The following is a 20,215-nucleotide window of genomic DNA, read 5'->3' on the forward strand; positions in this document are numbered from 1 at the left end:
AATTGGAATGAGTTTCAAATACAACATGGATGTCATTTGAAATCCAAAACTAGAATCAAATCAGTGCACACACTCAAACAAATCCAATCAGAAGGATCCGACTCTTTGAACCTGGGCTGGGCTCATAGTGTTTTTGGGCTTGGGTTACTCGAATGGGCTGCTCATTTGTCTCGATTTGGAGAGAAACCCAAAAAAGCATGGATCGGTTCGTCTTTCCCCAACTTCAAAAATGGCGCTGCCATGAATTTTGCCGCTCTTGCTTCTTGAAGAACTTCTGATAATTTATCCCATATTCCCGTATCACACCGAAACCCTAATTAAAATCGAATTATCAACTCTCCAACGCTTGCAAAACGATCATGGGTTCCAATTCCCACCCTCTCAACGTCACAGATAATGACGATGTGAGTTAGGAGTTCATCTCTTGATTTTTTTTTTCGTTTTTCGTTATTTTTTTTGCATTTGTTTTATGCTCAATATAAAATGTGTAGTCTTTCCTATTTTAATATCTTCTTTGTGCATAGGAGTTTGATTGGGAATCGGCCGTGAGAGAAATAGATGTGGCGTGCGAATCTACTGCTCCTGAAATGCTCACTTCAGTTAATAGTTCTAGTACTGCCCACAATTATTTTAAGTCGAACCCAGTTCAAGAAACATGTAGAAAAGGAAAGCGTATTGCCACAATTTCTTCTACTAGGCAAACTACATTAGATAAGTTTATTGGTGTTTCTGCTAGTAATTTGAAGCAATGCACGGAAAAGGTGGAATTTTCAAATGGTTCACGCGACGATGTGAGCTACGATGATGTAATTGGTGATAAGAACAGAGGTGTTTCTGAGTGTGAAGATATCGAAACGAGTAGCACATTTGTCAAGATTGATCCGGAGACCGCCAAGACATGGGTTTACCCAGGTTCTTTTCTTTCCAAAGAATTTAGTTTCTATGTGGCAATTTCTCAATGTTTCTTTGTTTTTTTTGTTTTTTTGTTTTTACTTTTTATTTGTTAATCTTTTTGGGGAGCTGTGGTGGCGGATAGGGACTTAGGGAGCCAGTGGCTGTTTTTGGGTTTGGAAAGTGACAATGCATGATGAAGGTGCTATCTTTCAGGCATATAGTCCTAATTTTCAGGTTGATAATATGCATGCTGCTGTAACCTTGCTTTCCCGTGTTATGATGACATATATTCAAGTGGCACTGCTGTAAATTCTGTTTTTCCTTGTTTTGGAACTTGAGCACCGGGTAATTATCATTTGATGATTTTGTTCATTTGGTCATTTCTGGACATATTTGAAGAACTTTGTTTTTTCCATGTAATCGGTTCTAGCATCTATTTGAATACTCTTTTCTATAAGTACGCGACGAGTGATAATTTTGAACATGTAGAGAAGTACTCAATTCCTTTCCGGGAAAGCGAATGCTCGGTTGAAATTTTCTAACCATTTTTTTTAATTATAATCTTCAGATTGAAGCACTTGTGGGGACATTAGAATTTACAAACTATAGACGCAGAGAAAAAACTGAGAAAGCAACAAATTAACTTGGGAATTGGGGCAAAGTTATTGATGAAAGCTTGAATCATTTGTGGTTGTTAAATGAAAATTCAATTTCAAATTAGAGATTCTTGTAGTTAGCTTCTACTCCTTTGAGACGAAAGCTGTGTTGTTGATTATCGTTCAGATATATTTACACTAACTGGTGACCAATGTCAACTTGGTTCATTAAGTGAGAGTTTACACGTTTATGAAATGACATCGTCATGCAAAACTTCATTTTCTTGTTACTTGATTTGTAATTTCTAATAAAGGACTACAAATAGTCATGTTTTATCCATAAATTACAGTTTCTTTCAGTGTTTACTACTATAGAAAATAACAGCTCATTTATTTGTTTGTTATTGTTATTCATGACAGTTAACGTCTCTCGTCGTGATTATCAGTTTGCTATCACCCAGACTGCACTGTTTTCCAATACGTTAGTTGTATTACCAACAGGACTTGGAAAAACTTTTATCGCTGCTGTTGTCATGTATAATTACTTCAGATGGTTTCCTGAAGGTAATGCAATTCCACACCATATAGCTCTTGGTATTTTCATGTTGATTTTCTTTTTTGTTTATTTACTTTGTAGTTATCCATGGCACACGTGTAATAGTATTATAAATTAAGATATATGAGGAAAATGATGTGACGTTTTGCCCCGACCGGTAATTCTGAAAACTGTGGGACGAGCCTGTTGTCGTGGCTAGTTAGGATCATTAGACTGTTATCTTACTTCAAGCTTAGTGTATTGAAATGATAAATTAACCATCGAGACTTAACAATGTATTCCCAATTTGTCATTAATAATCATGCTCATGTATAAATCGAATTCAGGTTAGCACAAAATGGAACTAAGCTTAAACAAATGTAAATGGAACTTCTGTACGAGATGACTAGATGAGTGGTGCAGGGAAACTGGATGGTCGTCACTCGGCTGGACCTGACCATGCCTTTGTCCTGCGTGCATGTGTTCTTGGATTTTAATAATCATGCTTTCGTTGATATTATTTCAAATGATTTTTGGTCTTTCTATTGGAAACCTTTATTGAGCAACAACGCTTTATACTTCTAGTGCATTGTTGGCAGGAAAAATTGTTTTTGCCGCTCCTACTCGACCTCTTGTCATGCAACAAATAGAAGCTTGTCATAAAATTGTTGGAATTCCACAAGTGAGGCGCTGGTTACATTACTCTAAGAGTTTATTTGCTCATGTTTTTAGTTGAAGTGTTTCCATTTGTATGATTAATTTGAGAAAGTTTTCACCACTTGCTACAGGAGTGGACAATTGACATGACAGGCCAGACAAGTCCTGCGATAAGAGCAGATTTATGGAAAGATAAACGTGTTTTCTTTGTCACTCCACAGGTGTTGGAGAAGGATATACAGTCTGGTGTGTTTCTCAACTTGTTAGAATATGTTGTCAAAACAGATGGACATGATTTGAAATGAAGATAACTTAGTAGTACATACAACCTTTGATGGAGTACTTCAGATGTTACTTAGTCTATGATCTATTTATGATTCAAAAGTCATTTTGCTTTTATTCGATGCAATAATCATCCGAAGATTCAGAAAACTATTCAAATAAGAAGAGATAATAACTTCCCAAGAGTGATGGGATTTAAATTACTTTGTTTTTTTTCCTCCCATTGTTAATCACTGTAGAGTTGGTTTTCCATTTTTTCAGATGACTAAGTTTAACATCCATTTATTTCATCTGATACTGTCTGTGGCTTCTTTATCAAGTTGATCAAATATATCCAAGCAAGGCTTATAGGAGATTGAATGATAAAGTTTGTTTAAACTTACCCTGTGATAATACTTACAAAGTCGGGATTGGAGAATATATGTTGGTTTAATAGATCTCTGACGATTCAATCATGCATATTTACTCGCTAGACGTACATATATCTCTACTCTCTGTTTTGTGGCTATGTTCAATGTCTTTGAAAATAATAAGAATTCAATATTGTTGTGAAGTTTGATCATACTCATAGATTAGTAGATTGCAGAGTTCCTCTCAACTGAATCAATGTTGCAGGTTCATGTTTGGTAAAGCATCTGGTTTGTTTGGTAATTGATGAGGCACATCGTGCAACAGGAAACTATTCCTACGCTGTTGCAGTGCGTGAGGTTGGTCATCTTAATTCTTTTCTTCCTGTACTGCACGAGGTTTATAGATAGGCCCACATATTTCATTCCACTAAAGCTCCTTTATATTAGTCATGTAAGTTTCGTGATTTTGGTTTTGTAAGTAGCATCGTTGAGATTTACCTTGATGCTGAATTTGCTTTCCGTTACCGAAAATCTCGGTAAATCATTAGTCCGGGCTTGTTTTGTTGGAGAGAATGAGGATGTGATGAACCATCAGATCAAAAGTCTGTCTATATTAAAACTATATATCATAGTTGTTTGAACCTACAAGCAAGGAAACATTGAGATGCATACATGAATGAGAATCACGTGACTTTGCAGTTTCAGGAGAAACTTGCTTTCATAATCGTTTATTCAATTGATTATTTTTATTTGATTCTACTCTCTGTCCACTTTGCAGTTGATGGATGTTCCAGTGCAACTAAGAATATTGGCTCTCACAGCAACACCAGGAAGTAAGTATAACGTTGGGCCACAACAGATAGTTGATTTGGTATTATGATTTCCTTAATGGTGCTGCTTTTCTGTTTATTCATGATGTAGGTAAGCAGCAAACAATTCAGTGTGTAATTGACAGCCTCCAAATATCTACTCTTGAATACCGAAACGAGAGTGATCATGATGTACTTCCATATGTGCATGAGAGAAAGATAGAAGTAATCGAGGTGCTTATATTTTCAGTTGTTGATTTCAATTTGCCTATTATATGTCAAGGCTGCACCTAGATGATGAAAATCCAGATGTCAAAAAGTATCACCAGCTTACAGCATGGTTTCTTTGAATATATGAATGAGAGGTGTTTTCATCTTATGCATATGTTAGGTGGCTATGGGAGATGAAGCTGTTGAAATAAGTAATCTGCTTTTGGAAGTAGTACGACCATTTGTTGCCCGGCTTTGTGCACTTGGGGTGCTTCAGAAGATAGATGTCCAGATGGTATGCCTTGTACCTTACTATTTGGAGTTTGTACTAACTCCTTTTTGTTTTATTTTTTTTTGCTTCGTTGATATCAGTTTATGAAATTTCCTGAACGTGTTATTCAAGATTTTTCTTGGTTCCTTGCTGCAGTCCATATGAGTATCGGAAATAAAGGTCAAATGGTGTATATTCATGAACTAATTCATAATTATTTATCTATCTGTTACATTTCACAATTCTGGCTAGGTGGATTCTCAATGTTTTTTTTTTAAAAAAATAAATAAATTTGCGATCACGTGCTCATTTTTGTCTTAAAAGCGTTATTGATCATTGGCAGTTAAGCCCCTTCAATCTACTCAATTCAAGGGATAAATTTCGGCAAGAGCCTCCAGTGGATCTTCCTCATATGAAATATGGTGAAATTGAAGGCTATTTTGGAGTTCTTATAACACTATACCACGTGAGAAAATTGCTCGCAAGCCATGGAATTAGGCCTGCGTTTGAGATGCTTGAGGAAAAATTGAAACAAGGGTAGGTCTCTATTTATCATTGAATAAAGTTTGTTTTTTTTCCTTTTTCAATCATGTATATTATGAATGTGAGTATACGTGATTGTTCTGGATTCAAGAGGATTATCGTATCTTTGCATTCCTCTTTAATGGTGATTAAGTCTTGCAGCTGCATTCTCACTCATGACTTGCCTTTTTTTTTTTTTTTTTGGTATTGGTGTTTCCCTAAGTAAGTTCATTGATTTGTGGGGTGGGGTTCCTTCAACTTTTTTATTGAAACATATATTCCAAATAATATAATTTGCTAATATATCTGCACTTGTGCGAACTCGAATTCTTTTATCTTGTTGGCCAGAGAGTGTTCGTGCAGGGTTAAAACTTATTTTTTTATAAAAGGTGAGGATCTTTCTGAGTATAGTTTGAATGGTTTTGCAGGTCCTTTGCCCGGTTCATGAGCAGAAATGAAGTTCTATTGAAAGCAAAACTTCTAATGCAGAAAACTGTCTCCAATGGTGCCCCGAGCCCAAAGTTGGCGAAAATGCTGGATGTGCTAACTGACCATTTCAGTATGTAGCATGAAAAGTATTTCGATTACATGACAAGTCTGTGTTTGTGAGGCATGTTGCTTCTGACTATGTTAATTTTGCTGTCAAACAACTTTAAAAAATGCAGCAGTTTGAAGTAGAAATAATGCATGAGATGACGGCTAACAGTATGTTTAACTCTTAAAATTGCATTATACAGTAAACCTGAAGGAAAGAGTTCAATGTTCACGGCTGCTTTTCTTTCATTTCAGTATTTTATATTTATATTCGCACAACATTTTAGCATTTATACAGAGCAACTGACTCTGCAATTTCGCGTGCAGAAGTGAAAGATCCAAAAAGCTCCAGAGTCATTATCTTCTCAAATTTTAGGGGCAGTGTCAGGTCAAATCGATCTTTGTTTCTTCAAATCTTTCTGCATCCTGTCCTGACATCAAATTAGAAGTATAATAAAATATCATTGCTCTTTCAATGGTTCAGGGACATAATGAGTGCGCTAGAAAACATTGGGGACTTTGTTAAAGCTATGGAATTCATTGGCCAAAGCTCAGGTTTGTCACTCAACTGTTCCTTTCTCTTGTCATTGGACATTCCCAACTGGCTGAGTGCAAACATTTTAATAATTTGTTTCAATCTGTTTTTCCTATGCTCTTCAAGATTTATTTATGAAGTTTTGAGTAAATGGGTTAGAAAATGATGTAAGTCATAATGGTTGTAGTTGTAGTTCTTACATTCATATCTGAAATGGCTTCCCCTCTAATGTAAGTTCAACTTTTCTTTGATGGAGCTATATCAGCTTTCCATTTGAATTGAATGCACCTTGCACTTTTCGCATTTGGGTCTGAACAAGATTTTCAAACTAGTTTCCAACTGTATTTTTTAATTGGTGGTGGTAGTTCCCCTCTGTCGGTTGCTTTGAAATGCTTTAATCGTTTTACTACAATGGGCCAGAGCTGTTTGTTTCCTCAATACTCAACTGGCTCATGTACATGAATGCTGCAGCTCTTGCCATTTGTGGTTCAACCAAGTGAACAGAGTTGGTGCCAAAAGTTCAAAAACATGAATACATATATGTTCCATGATACTCCTCTCATTTAGTGCGCATTCAGCCAACTCGGTATTATTTATTTGGTCTTACGAGCTACTGATAAACATCTCTGACTTTTTCTTATATTTCTATGAAGGAAAAACGTTGAAGGGACAGCCACAAAAAGTTCAACAGGCTGTTTTAAAGGTATTTATTTTTTGCTCTGTCTTGTTCTGTCCTCGGTGGTTTACTTAACTTGCCTCTGTAGAAATTTCGGACGGGTGGATACAACGTTCTTGTTGCAACATCAATTGGCGAAGAAGGTCTAGATATCATGGAAGTCGATCTTGTTGTATGCTTTGATGCAAACGTATCACCTTTGAGAATGATTCAGCGCATGGGGAGGACTGGAAGGAAGCATGAAGGACGTGTTGATATCCATCTCCTTGTTCTTTATCTTGAAGGGTTGATTTTTTTTAAATTGCTTATCGAATGTCTATCACATCCCATTGATAATATAAAAAGTTAAAAATGTTACTGTTGTTCAGTCACTCTTTCAGAAATTTTCTTAACAAGATTTACTAGTTTTAGCATGTGAAGGATATGAACTGAAAGGTTACATACGAAAAAAAGCAACCAGCAAGTCTATTGACAGACACATGCAAAACGGTGGACTGAGTAGCTTTAATTTCCATTCCAGTCCAAGGATGGTAAGCTTTTGTGTTGATATTTTTCTGTAACTTTCTGGTAATATAAATCTCTGTTGCTATGATTCAGCGAGCACCTGGGACTATGTCCATATGCACTTGCAGGTCCCCCATCGTTTTAGACCAGAAGTGCGATTTCTTAAAATATCAATTGAACAATTTGTTCAGCGTGGAAAGCAAACAAAAGACGACAGCCCTGTCTCAGTGCCAGCATACAAAACCAAATTAGCGGAGACTGAGATGGACTTGCTTGCCAAGTATTTTCCCTCTGCCTCTAAAGTTGCTTGGAAACCATCACTTGTCGCCTTTCCTCATTTCCAGGCATTTCCCTCTCCTGTGAATGAAGTGCTACATTCGTCTAGAACTTGTTTGCTAATAGATACAATGCAATGTTTGCAAGGCGGATCATTCTGTAGAGACAATAGAACTATTTTTACCAAGGTTTGTGCTCTAGCTCTTGTCGAACTTTAATCATGTGTGCTGTCCTTTATAATTATTCGAATAATTTTTTTGGTCAGGATGAAGATATTTCATATCCTTCCTTAAGTGTTGAAGCTGTGGAATCTCGCAAGGGGATTATTAAAGGTTAAGAGCGCCTTCCTATTAAATGTTTTTTGCTGCTTAATTGCGTGAGAGCTTTTCAAACATTATTCATGGTTCACCCATGCATTTATGAAGTTGGAATAGATTTTCGTACAATACACTTTGATTTGGAATGATGATTGACTCGTGGTTCATCCACTTAATAAAATTTGAACCAATGGGTGCCCTGTTGCTTTATTTATTTATTCAATTTTTTTAGCTGTAGGTTAATCATGCATACTAAAAGTTAGATTTATTGTATCTTATTGAAAATATTATATAACCTAGTAAATTTGGTTGCTACATGGTGATTGCTAACTAATTATTTTATCATTGGGCTCTACTTGGTTTGAGTTGCCCTCAGTCCTCAGTATGGAAACTAATGCTTTATTTTTCATTTTTCTACACAAAGGCCGAGTAAAGGAGCATACTTACTATTTCATGGGCTACCTGTCACTGGAAATACTCAGATTATGAATACTTACTTGCTTGATACATTATGAAACTTTGTTCTAACATTGTTATACAGAAAGGAATCCTGCTGAAGGGCATTTGAAGACAGTAGAAAATGATAAAGAGCTTGAGGAGACTACAAGAACGAGAGAGATGGACATTGAAGATTTAGACAAACAAAAACCATGCGGGCACACTCTCCTGTTTGGTGCAGAATTTATATCAGTAGATGATGATCTTGGAAATGTTTTGGTTTCATCATTACCTCAATTTCTTCCACAATCTCATCTGAAAAGCAGCAAAAGTATTGGTGTTTCGCCTGTACAAAAATTGATGGATAACTCTGAAAATTGTGAAGAGAATGTGCAAGCTAAAGGTAAACTGTCTCCAGGGCCAAGATCCCCCCGAGGTAAGGATATTTTTTTATTTGAATAAATTTTATGTAATCTGCAAAAAGTACATTTTTCCCAAAGCTGACAAATTATGTGAACTTAGGCACAAGCAGAAAGTCAAAAGAAATGGATATCTCTGGTGAGGCTCATAAAGTTGTGCATAGCATGATCCCAGTTGTTGAAACTGAGTCCAGCAATGAATTTCGAGATTCTGATCTCAGTCCTCGGCTGACTAATTTCATCAAAAGTGGGATAGTTCCAGAATCTCCCTTAAGTAATGCTCGTTTTCTGAATCGTCTTACCTGTTCTATGCTTGTATCTGTCTTGGCACTTAGGCTAATGTCTGCATTAAAGTGTAACAGGTAAATGGAATTGTGATGAAGATAGTTCATTGGTTCCTGCTCTTGTTTTGACCCCACAAGTACAAGCACAGATTTCAATTAACTCTAGGCAAGATGAAGAAAAGGAAACGGTTGTCCCATGTTTGAGTGAAGGTGTCATTCAAACTCCTGCTCTATATCTGGACAAAAATGCACCAAGTGCATGCAATTCACCAGTTCCGTGTGCTAAAGAAGCACAAATGCCTTATGATAAGTCCTCAAACTCAAGCAGCCGCGAAGAATGGCTTGTAGAATCTGTAGAAAAATCTGAAACAGTTGAGCAGCATCACAAGCTAAGAAGGTTGCGCAAGCATGGAGATCTCAGTTGGAAAGTTCCTCCAGAATCCAAGGATCAAATTGTTGCTGAAGTTCAAAGTAAAATTAAGCCAGTCAAAGGTTAACCAATATGAGTTTCTTATTTGCAAATATCTTTAATGGCACAACCATATGTCATGCTCGCATTTGGGTAATTGCAAATTTTTGGCATTTTTTGCCCTCGAAAAATATCAGTTTAGCTTAAACTTTCTTGTAGAACTAGGTAATTAAACTCCATATCAATGCAAATAAGCTCTCTTTGCTGAAACATGCTTATGTTACTCTTTTGCATCCAGGTAAGAGAAAGCAAGCAAAAAATGCTGTTGTCTATATTCATGACGAAGCAGAGTAAGTCACTATCGTGCTATAAAAATTGATGTCCTACTTTTTTTTTGGCTGGGCAGACGGATACCATACCCCCTTTCTTTCCGATTTTTTTTTAATCGTTTTAAATAATTGATAAAAACATACACTTGCTCCCTGTTTCTCTTATTTGGTTGCCGATCTTTATTTATAATTTACTTCTGCTTCTAATTCAGGGTATCTTCGGAAGTTTCTGTATCTGATGATGAGGAAGACGAGCAGGTTAACAGTTCATATGAAGACAGTTTCATAGATGATGGTGTGAATCCTACAGTAGCAGATTCACAGCCTGGAGTCAGTCGGACTGACATGATGGCGATTTACAGGTTTTGCTTGCAAACATTTCCCGTGAAAAGCGCTACGATTGATTTTTGGACAAATCACTTATTATTTTTTTTAAAAAAAAAACCGCCAGGGAGATTGTTTTCTGAATGTTTTGATTGACTCAAGGGAATATGCTCTATACTTAAATGCAATTGGAATTGGTACACATATTTTGCAGGCGATCGTTGCTCAGTCAATCCCCATTTCAGAGAATTCCCAACGGTTCCACGGATTTCAGTCCTGATTCTATGTTTCAAAGTAGTACGATGAATGAAAGTGGTAGTTCATCAGCAACAAACCATGATAAGACTACTCAAACTGGCTTAGAGTCTACAGCTAAGAACTCGCGGTTTGTTTCCACCAAGATTGATAACGAATGCAGGCCAGACATCCGGAAGAGAAAATTGAGCTTCTTTCAAGCTCAATCCGTACCAATGGTTAATTTAGACGACAAATTCAGTTTACTCTCTAAAGCTACTGCCAAGACCTCTTCCCCATTGTTAGAAATACGGAATATGGAAGAAAAAAGAGATGTATTTGAGGATGATGATCAATTTTATGAAGGTATTGACCTTGATGCTGTGGAGGAAGAAGCTTCAAAATTACTCAGAGATTGCTGTGTACGAAATACAGCTATGACAAATGAGGCTATACCTCTAAATCTGGGGATTCCAGGCTCTCCATCCTTTGATCTTGGAGTTTAACTTTTCAGGGTTAAAACTTTATACCTTCACATACTAAAATAGAACTTTGTTGTCATTGTGTAAATGTGCATGTATTTATGATATTTGAGCATTTCCCTTGTTACGCACACAGATCAAGAGAAGCTGATCTTATGTATAAACTAGGCCCAATTTTGGTTTGTGATTTTTTGTACGTAAATCTATGTACATTTTTTAGTTAGGTTCAGACTCCATTTTTGTTAAATAGATTCTATTTGCGATTCTTTTGCTATAAATTGACTTTTTTTATTTGAGGTCTTAATTTCTAATATAAGTAATCTAAAACAATTATTACTTAAAATTCTAGTTGAATAAATATGTAGAGATCCCATGAGCTGAGTTTATAGGGTGTATATTGCGAAAATATTGTATTTTTCTTGTTTTGTAGTATTTAAAAGTTTCGAGTTTATTTCAAGGAAAGCATTTTGACTCAATCGAGTAACCAAAAAATGGTCTTGTCCTTAGAGTACTTTAAATTCGCATAAAATTGAGTTTTAAGCATTAATTTAAGAGTACAAGGCTTTTAGCTTATTTATTTTTTTGCTTAAATTTGTAACAAACATAAAATAACACAAGTTTGAGTCTTTTTACGAATTTAACCATTAGTTATAAATAAGGAAAAAGAATCTAATCTAATCTAACATATGGAAGGGAGATAATGTTTTTGACGTTACTTTTTAATACACATATTTTTATAAATTTCTATCATATCTTTCATCTATTATGTCCTTGTTTTACTAATCCAAGTTGTTATAAAAGTCCATTCTAGCCCATTATAAACTAATTTTAAATCTTTTATTTTTTTTCATGTGGATAGGGGTATCACACATTAAATATTAAATATTATTTTAAAAAAAATTCTAAATAACATAATTTTTTTTCTAAACTAAAATATTAGAATATTATTTTTTTAATATATTTTTACTAAAACTATTTTCGTATATGTATAACTCATTACATTATCTTCGTAACATTATACATTTTTTTGGTAATTTTGACAACAAAAGATCTTATAATACCAAACATGTCGACATCTTTAAATTTTTTAATTAAAATAAGTTTACCAAACATTTTAACAACTTTTAAGCTCTAAAAACTTATAAACTCTTTGCTTAACCAAGATATAAATGGTACCAATACCATTATGGGGCAGGGGCTAAGCCGGAAGTTTTTATTAGGTGGGACGGGAATAAATTTCCTAAAAACAATTGATTCCAAAAATATAGTAGTAACTTTTTTTTAATACTAAATTTGACATATATTATTACAAAATTGATTCTAAAAAACATAATTTTATAACATAATAAAAATTTAAAAATATTAATTCAAATTAAATTATCTAAATATTAGACGTAATTAAAATATCAAAATTTCCAGTACTTCATCTATAACAAATTATATAGCAATCAGTTATATTCTAAAAAAATCCAGCAAATATTTAAATTTTATAGTTTCATGAAACAAAGAACATTATTAATTCATGAAGAGAGATTTATTTTAGAGGAATCCAAATATTATATTTGATTCGATAAATAAGATTTATAGCACGTTTCCGATAAGTTTATGGGATTCTGGGAAAAAAATGGTCCCAGCGAAAATCATCTGGAAACAGCTTCAATTATTGCCTGCAACTAATTAGTAATTTATTAGAAGTCAATTACGTGGATGAGGCATATTTGGCTAACAACTTAATTAATTCTAATTAAACATTATTAATCTTGCTACGACTTTTCTAGTGACGTCCTTCATTGACTTTTAGATTTAATATAATATACTCAAAATTAATTAACAATTGGATCGATCAAGTGTCACGATTTGATTAATACAAAACATACAAATACACATATAACAACAACAAATCATGCATGACTCATGGTCTCAAATACATAAACTTATTTGCTTATTCACATAGATTAACAAAAAAATTTTTTTACAATTTACCTTATTTAATTTATAGAAAATGTTTGCACATTTTCCAAAATTAGTTAATAAAGATATATTAGTAAAAAAAAAATGAATCCAAAATATAGAAATTGAACCATAGATTTGGAGCTATCGGAAAAGAAAATGAAACCTATATAATTGGTCAGAATAGTACATGAATTTATATAAAAAAACTTTTAAAATTATATCTTCTTAAGTTATTAAATTACAAATATATTTCTTGAACGCATATTTAGATCGAGAAGTTATAATGTGAGAGATTATTAATTTATTGAGAGATATTTATTTTCATTTATTTTAAACTAGAGAATCCCAATTTTCTTCCAAATCAACTAGTTTACATATGCCAGCTTATAAGAGAAAATCAAATGATTTTTTGTCTAACAAATTTCATATTTTTCTCATGTGTTTTCGACATGAGCCACTAATGTGTACTTTTGTTTCAATTTTAATTGTTTTTAACTGATTGATGCGTGACATCGACAACGATCGAGTCAAAGAAAATTGTTGACGTTGTATTGGATATTGTTGATGCATTCAATATCACGTCAATTCCGATAAAAATATTAAAATCATAAAAAATAATAAATTTATGGACTAAAATTGTGAATTGATCGATAACAAAACCAAAAATAAAAATTATGAAAGTTATAAAACCAAATATATAATTTCCCTTAGCTTAGAAAATTGTAAACTATAAATTTATTTATTTAGCATCACATATGTTGAAATTAATTTTTATGATCAACTCTTAGTACTATTTCAATGGCGGCGCCAAAGTTCTTTGAATGAAGGATCATCGGCAACCATTTTACATATTGTTTGATATTTATATTATATTATATTTGATTCAACAAATTATATTTAAAACACTTTAAGAACGAAAATAACCTGAAAACGGCTTCTAATTGACTGAAACTAATTTATTAGAAGTCAAATACGTAAATGAGGCTATATATTTGGCTAACAACTAATTTTTAATCAAGCATGTTCTTGCTTTCAACGACTTTTCTGATGACATTCTCCATTGACTTTCAATTTTAATATAAAATTAATTTATTTGGATCAAGAGTCACGATTTGATTAATACAACATCATAATAATAATAATAATAATAATAATAATAATAATAATAATAATAATAATAATAATAATAATAATAATAATAATAATAATAATAATTTTGGTGTCGTGTCTAAAAAATTTAGATGTATCAAATTAAAAACTGAAAGATGACTTTAACAGATTTTTTTTAATAATCTATGAAATAATTATTCAAATAGAATAATATTTTTTCTTAGAATTATATTGTCTTAATTATAGTATATATTTTAGTTTTAGATTGAAATGGTATAATTAATATTGTGACCATCCCATGATCATACAAATACGATACTTTTATATTTCAAGAGGTGTTTGAGTGGGTGGTGAAAGGAATTTTATTCCTTGATATTTTCGGCCCTTGTATTAATTGATATTATTAGATTTTGCTTTCGAGACAAGATAAAATATATGGTAAATATCCTGTATATATCGATTATGTTAAAGATATATTTGTCAAGTTTAAATCATGTTTTGATAAGGTGATTATTTAATATAATATAATTCGATATTATCAAGATTTGATTTGCAAGATTTGATAGAGTTTATTTCCTACTAAAACATGTTTCCTTATTCATGTAGGACTCTATCTAAGAAAATCTTCATGATTTGAATGCTAATCTATAAAAGGGAATTTCACGCACAAGATGAAGAGAGACTTCAGGCGATAATACATTGCGCATACTCTGAAGAATTCTGTTGAAGAATTTGAAGAACTCTGAAGCAAGGTTTGCAACCATCGTTGTTGCATGTCCCCGTGTTGTCGTTCGTGTTGAAGACATCAAAGACAACACTGTGGAAACTGTGTTGTTGAAGATCTTTTCTGTCTCTTCAATTTAGGCTACGGGAGTTGCATCCAATTTCTTTTATATTCTGTTTATTTAGGATGCAAGTTTGATTTCTCAACTTATTGAGAAATTTAGGATTTAATGACTTTTCGTAAAATTACTAGGATTGCTTTGTAAGACTGATCTTACGTTTACTAGTAATATTTATCCCTAAGGCACCCGCACGAGTTTTTATACTCGTGCAAAATTATTTACTTGTTTTTTATTTACGCTTTAAATTTCCGCTGCACTGTGTTGTCTGTGGTGTTACCACACAAAGGACAACACTGCTTATTTTACATAACCAACCACGTACACCGTCTCTTTCACGTGGAATCAGAGCCACCACTTGACTTTACTAGGTGAGTTCCTTGTTTGTGTTACAGGTTAGTTATGTACACTCCGTACACAAGTGCAATTCGTCCACCTATTTTGGATGGAACAAATTACGACCCTTGGAAATTGAAGATGAGCATGTACATTCAATCCATTGAGTCCAGGGCTTAGCAACGTGTTCTTGATGGTTGGTCACCACCTATGAGAGATGATGATGTACCAGGACCAAAGCCAAGATCACAATGGACAACCGAGGAGAATACTACGGCTATTTATAATGCTAAAGCTCTTAATGCTATGTTTGTTTCTATTGATATGAATATGTTTAATATAATTGGTACTTGTACTTGTACTAGGGATGCTTGAGAGAAACTGCAAACCCACTGTGAAGGCTCGACAAGTGTTAAGAAGACAAGGATGCGTCTCATAACTTCAAAATTTGAGAAAACGAGAATGGAGGAAACAGAGACCATCATGGAATATAATGGTAGGTTGAAGAGCCTTGCAAATGAAGCATCTGTTCTTGGTGATCCTATTTCGAACGAGAGACTTGTATCCAAAGTGCTTCGTTTTGTTCCCAAAAGATTTCACACCAAGGTTTGTGTGATAGATGAATCCAAAGATATATCTATAATGGGTTTGGATGAGTTAATAAGTTCTCTTCGCACATATGAGATGGAGTTGGAAGCCGAAAATGACTCCAAAGGTAAGTCTATTGCTTTTCAGGTTTCTAATGATGTTTACAATGATTTTTCTGAAGTTCAACAGGAAGTAAAGGAATCCGATCTTGAAGAGAATTCGATTGCTTTGATCTCGAAGAAGTTCACTGATTATCTCAAGGTAATGAAAGAAAAGAAGGATGTGAAAGGTGCACAACCTTCAAAATTTCCTAAATTGCCTACTTCAGCGAAACCTCAAAAACCTGCTGCTACTCGAGGACCTCGTCAAAGGTATGAAGGTAAGGTTCAGTCCTCAAGTAAAAGTTTTGATAATGTTCAATGCAGGAAATGTAAGGGATATGGCCACTAAGCTTATGAATGCGCAAATCGCCTTCGAAAAGGTATGTATGTTTCTCTGAGTAATGATGATTCTGAAGAAGAACAAGAAAAGGTTGAACAGGCAGATCTCATATCTTTTACTGCTTTACTGAAAAGTAAGAAAAATTTTCAGATCAATCCACTCGGTGTTGGCTCCGGTGTTGCAACACCTGGACGCAACACAGTTCAAAAATCTATTTGTTTTGTTGCTTCTAACCTTGATAATTCCAGTAATCATGAAGAACAAGTAGCTGATCCTTATACTCTGAAAGGTATTCAAAAACTCTATGAAGAGTTGTACTGTGATTGGAACATGAGGAATCAGTCGAACACAACCCTTACAAAAGAGAATACTGAATTGAAAGCTGCTGTGGCTAGATTGGAAGTTCTCATGAGTAAGAAAGATCTGGAATTAGGGTTGCTGAATTCTGAACTTGAAAGAGCAAAAACAACACTTGATAAATTTAATTCTAGTTCAAGCAAACTTGATTCCATTTTGACTATGGGTAAGAATGATAAGTTTGGTCTTGGTTTTAAAGAAAGTGTTTTTGAAACTGGTGAATCTTCCAAATCACCAGTGTTTGTGAAGGAAGTTAATGATTCCTTGAACCATCCTTCAACTACTTCAAAAGGTAAGAAACCCATTGTTGAAAAGAATGTTTATGTCCCTAAGCCAAAACAATGGAAGCGTCCTTTTGTGTGTCATTATTGTCTCAAACCTAGTCATATCAGGCTTTTTTGTCGAAAGCTGAAGAATGACTATGTTTTGTGGGAATCTAAGCAGGTGTTGCCCCCCGTGTTGCCCAACACCAAGAACAACACTGGCAGAAAGAGGCCCACTGTGAAGAAAGTTTGGATACAAAAGCATGATGTTAGATGTTTTGTTATTTATACTTCCTTGAAAGCTAACACTGCAGGAAATTGGTATTTTGATAGTGGAAGCTCTCGGCACATGACAGGTTTGAAAGATCACCTCACGGACTACATTGAACAAAATGGTAGTAGAGTGACCTATGGAGGTGGTGCAAAATAAAGAATTGTTGGCAAAGGAACACTCAATGTGGAAGGGTTTCCAAAGCTTCATAACGTCTTACACGTTGAAGGACTTAATGCAAATTTAATTTCAATTAGTCAACTGTGTGATGATGACTTGCATGTGATGTTTGATAAAAATACTTGTGAAGTTTTTGATAATACTAACTGTTGTGTTATGACAGGTACAAGATCAGTTGATAATTGCTAACAACTCGGTGAAGAATTGGCATGTAGACACTCAAAGGTTGATGAGTTTAGTGTATGGCACCAAAAGCTTGGACATGTGAATTTCAAGACCTTAAAGAATCTGAGTAAGTTTGAAGCTGTCAGAGGTCTTCCCAATCTAAAGTCTGGTGTTCCGTATGTTTGTGGTGCATGCCAAAAAGGTAAGCAAACCCGTGTTGCGCACCCCGTGTTACAATACTGTGGGACAATACGGTGTCTTGAACTTTTGCACATGGATTTGATGGGTCCCATGGAAGTCGAAAGCTATGGAGGTAAAAAGTATTCTTTGGTATGTGTTGATGATTTTTCTCGTTTTACATGGGTCAGATTTCTTAGAGAAAAATCAGACACTTTTGATGTTTTTAAGAAGTTGTTTACCAAGATTACTAACCTACATACTTTGACTGTAGCAAGAATCAGAACTGATTATGGAAAGGAATTTGAGAACTCATCTTTTTCTTCTTTGTGTGATAAGAAGGGCATCACACAGGAGTTCTCTGCCCCAAAAACTCCTCAACAAAATGGAATTGCCGAAAGGAAGAATAGGACGTTGCAGGAGATGGCTAGGGTGATGATGAGCTCAAAAAATATCTCCAAGAGATTTTGGGCAGAAGCATTAAACACATCATGTCATATTTCCAATCGTGTGTATTTGAGAAGTGGTTCTTCGATGACTTCCTATGAAATTCTCATGGAAAAGAAGCCAAATATCACTTATTTTCATATCTTTGGCTGTGTATGCTATGTTTTGAATGATAGAAATAACCTAGCAAAATTTGATTCCAAAAGTGATAAGTGTTTGTTACTTGGTTATTCTACTAATAGTCGTGCATATAGGATGTATAACCTTAGGACCAGGACAATTATGGAATCTATTAATGTTATTTTTGATGATGGTGCAGATCTCAAAGGAAAAATTGCTGAAGATGATATTAAAGGCTTGCTGGAAATTCCTCCCGAAGAACACAGTGTTGTCCCGGATGTTACAACACCAAACACAACACTGGTTCCTCCAGAAACTGTCCATAAGGAAAATTCCAAAAATATTGAGGAAGCTGAGATGATTACTGAAAAGGACATTCCAAGCAAGATACAGAAGAATCATCCATCATCACAGATTATTGGAGATGTTCATGGAACAAGGCAAACCCGAGCTAAGGACAAAGTTGACTACCGCAAGATGGTTGGGTTAGTATGCATGAGTTCCGTGTACTCACAGGTAATGCATTCCTGTTTTGTTTCTAATATTGAACCCAAGAATGTCAATGATGCTTTGAATGATGAATATTTGGTAAATGCCATGCATGAAGAACTTAAGCAATTTGTTCGAAATGATGTTTGGTTTTTGGTTCCACCTCCTGATCATGTTAATGTCATTGGTACAAAATGTATTTTCAAAAATAAAACCGATGAATCAGGAAACATCATTAGGAACAAAGCAAGGTTGGTTGCTCAAGGGTATACGCAGGTTGAGGGGGTTGATTTTGATGAGACCTTCGCTCCTGTTGCCCGCATTGAGTCAGTCTGACTTTTTCTAGCTATTGCTTGTCATATGGGTATAAAACTTTACCAAATGGATGTGAAGAGTGCGTTTTTGAATGATATTTTAAATGAGGAAGTGTATGTGAAGCAACCCAAAGGCTTTGAGGATCCACACCACTTGGATCATGTTTACAAGTTGAAGAAGACACTCTATGACTTGAAGCAAGTTCCACGGGCATGGTATGGTAGGTTGACCGAGTATTTACTCGAAATTGGCTTCAAACGAGGTGAGGTTGACAAAACCCTTTTTATTCAAAAGGCCAAAGGTGAAATCCTTATTTGTCAAGTTTATATGGATGCCATTATCTTTGGTGCTTCTTCTCAAAATCATGTTGATAGTTTTGTTGAATGCATGTCTTCTACGTTTGAAATGAGCATGGTAGGAGAATTAACATTTTCCTTGGACTACAAGTTAAGCAATCAAATGATGGGATTTTTCTTTGTCAAAGTAAGTATGCAAAGAATTTGGTGAAAAAGTTTTGCAAAGAGAATGTTAAGAACATGAAAACTCCTATGGGCTCGAGTGAAAAATTAGGAAAAGACAGTGTTGCGGCTGGTGTTGACAACACCATGTATCGCAGCATGATAGGGAGTCTTTTGTATTTGACTGCTAATCGTCTTGATATCATGTTCAGTGTGTGTTTATGTGCTAGGTACCAATCTGATCCAAAGGTAACCCATTTAAAAGCTGTTATGAGAATTTTGAAATATGTTTCGGGTACATTGGATTTGAGATTGTGGTATACGAGGGAAACCAACACAAAACTTGTAGGTTTTAGTGATGCTGATTGGGCTGGTGATGTGAACGATAGAAAGAGCACTACGGGTGGGTGTTTTTACCTTGACAATAATTTGGTTTCATGGTATAGTTGTAAGCAAAATTGTGTGTCACTTTCGACTGCTGAATCAGAATATGTGGCAGCCGGAAGTTGTTGTTCACAACTTCTTTGGATGAACCAAATGATTGAAGATTATGGTTTTAAGAGTGAACCCCCCATTGTTTATTGTGATAACTCGAGTGCTATTGATATATCAAAGAATCCAGTTCAACACTCACGCACAAAACACATTGTCATTCGTCATCACTTTATTCGAGATTTGGTAGAAAAAGGTATGATTCGAATGGAGTTTGTTGGAACCAATAACCAATTGGCAGACAGTTTTACTAAAGCATTAGATCATGAGAGATTCTCAACTCTTCGAAGGTCTCTCAGCATGTGTGCATTATAATCCTTTGCA

The 20,215-nt window shown here is 34.6% G+C and overlaps 1 protein-coding gene across 2 annotated transcripts; it reads left to right on the forward strand.

Annotated features, from left to right (window-relative positions):
• Positions 1 to 274: 274 nt before the first annotated feature.
• LOC140885352 (DEAD-box ATP-dependent RNA helicase FANCM) lies at positions 275 to 11,111 on the forward strand. 2 transcript variants are annotated; one of them, XM_073292321.1, is made up of 24 exons: positions 275 to 404; positions 525 to 912; positions 1,911 to 2,054; positions 2,625 to 2,707; positions 2,814 to 2,928; positions 3,580 to 3,671; positions 4,093 to 4,147; positions 4,236 to 4,357; positions 4,515 to 4,628; positions 4,948 to 5,141; positions 5,555 to 5,685; positions 5,988 to 6,048; positions 6,145 to 6,215; positions 6,849 to 6,898; positions 6,960 to 7,125; positions 7,274 to 7,401; positions 7,504 to 7,839; positions 7,917 to 7,983; positions 8,510 to 8,842; positions 8,929 to 9,099; positions 9,188 to 9,601; positions 9,817 to 9,868; positions 10,060 to 10,209; positions 10,386 to 11,111. In XM_073292321.1, the coding sequence occupies exons 1-24, from the start codon at positions 360 to 362 to the stop codon at positions 10,909 to 10,911; spliced, it is 4,008 nt and encodes a 1,335-aa protein (XP_073148422.1). In that variant the 5' UTR covers positions 275 to 359; the 3' UTR covers positions 10,912 to 11,111. The 2 variants fall into 2 exon arrangements, with proteins under 2 accessions (XP_073148422.1, XP_073148428.1); XM_073292327.1 differs by lacking the exons at positions 275 to 404; positions 525 to 912 and adding an exon at positions 1,007 to 1,128.
• The last annotated feature ends 9,104 nt before the right edge of the window (positions 11,112 to 20,215 follow it).

This window comes from Henckelia pumila, chromosome 1 (genome assembly GCF_033568475.1).
Source record: "Henckelia pumila isolate YLH828 chromosome 1, ASM3356847v2, whole genome shotgun sequence".
In the NCBI taxonomy this organism is placed as follows: Eukaryota; Viridiplantae; Streptophyta; class Magnoliopsida; order Lamiales; family Gesneriaceae; genus Henckelia; species Henckelia pumila.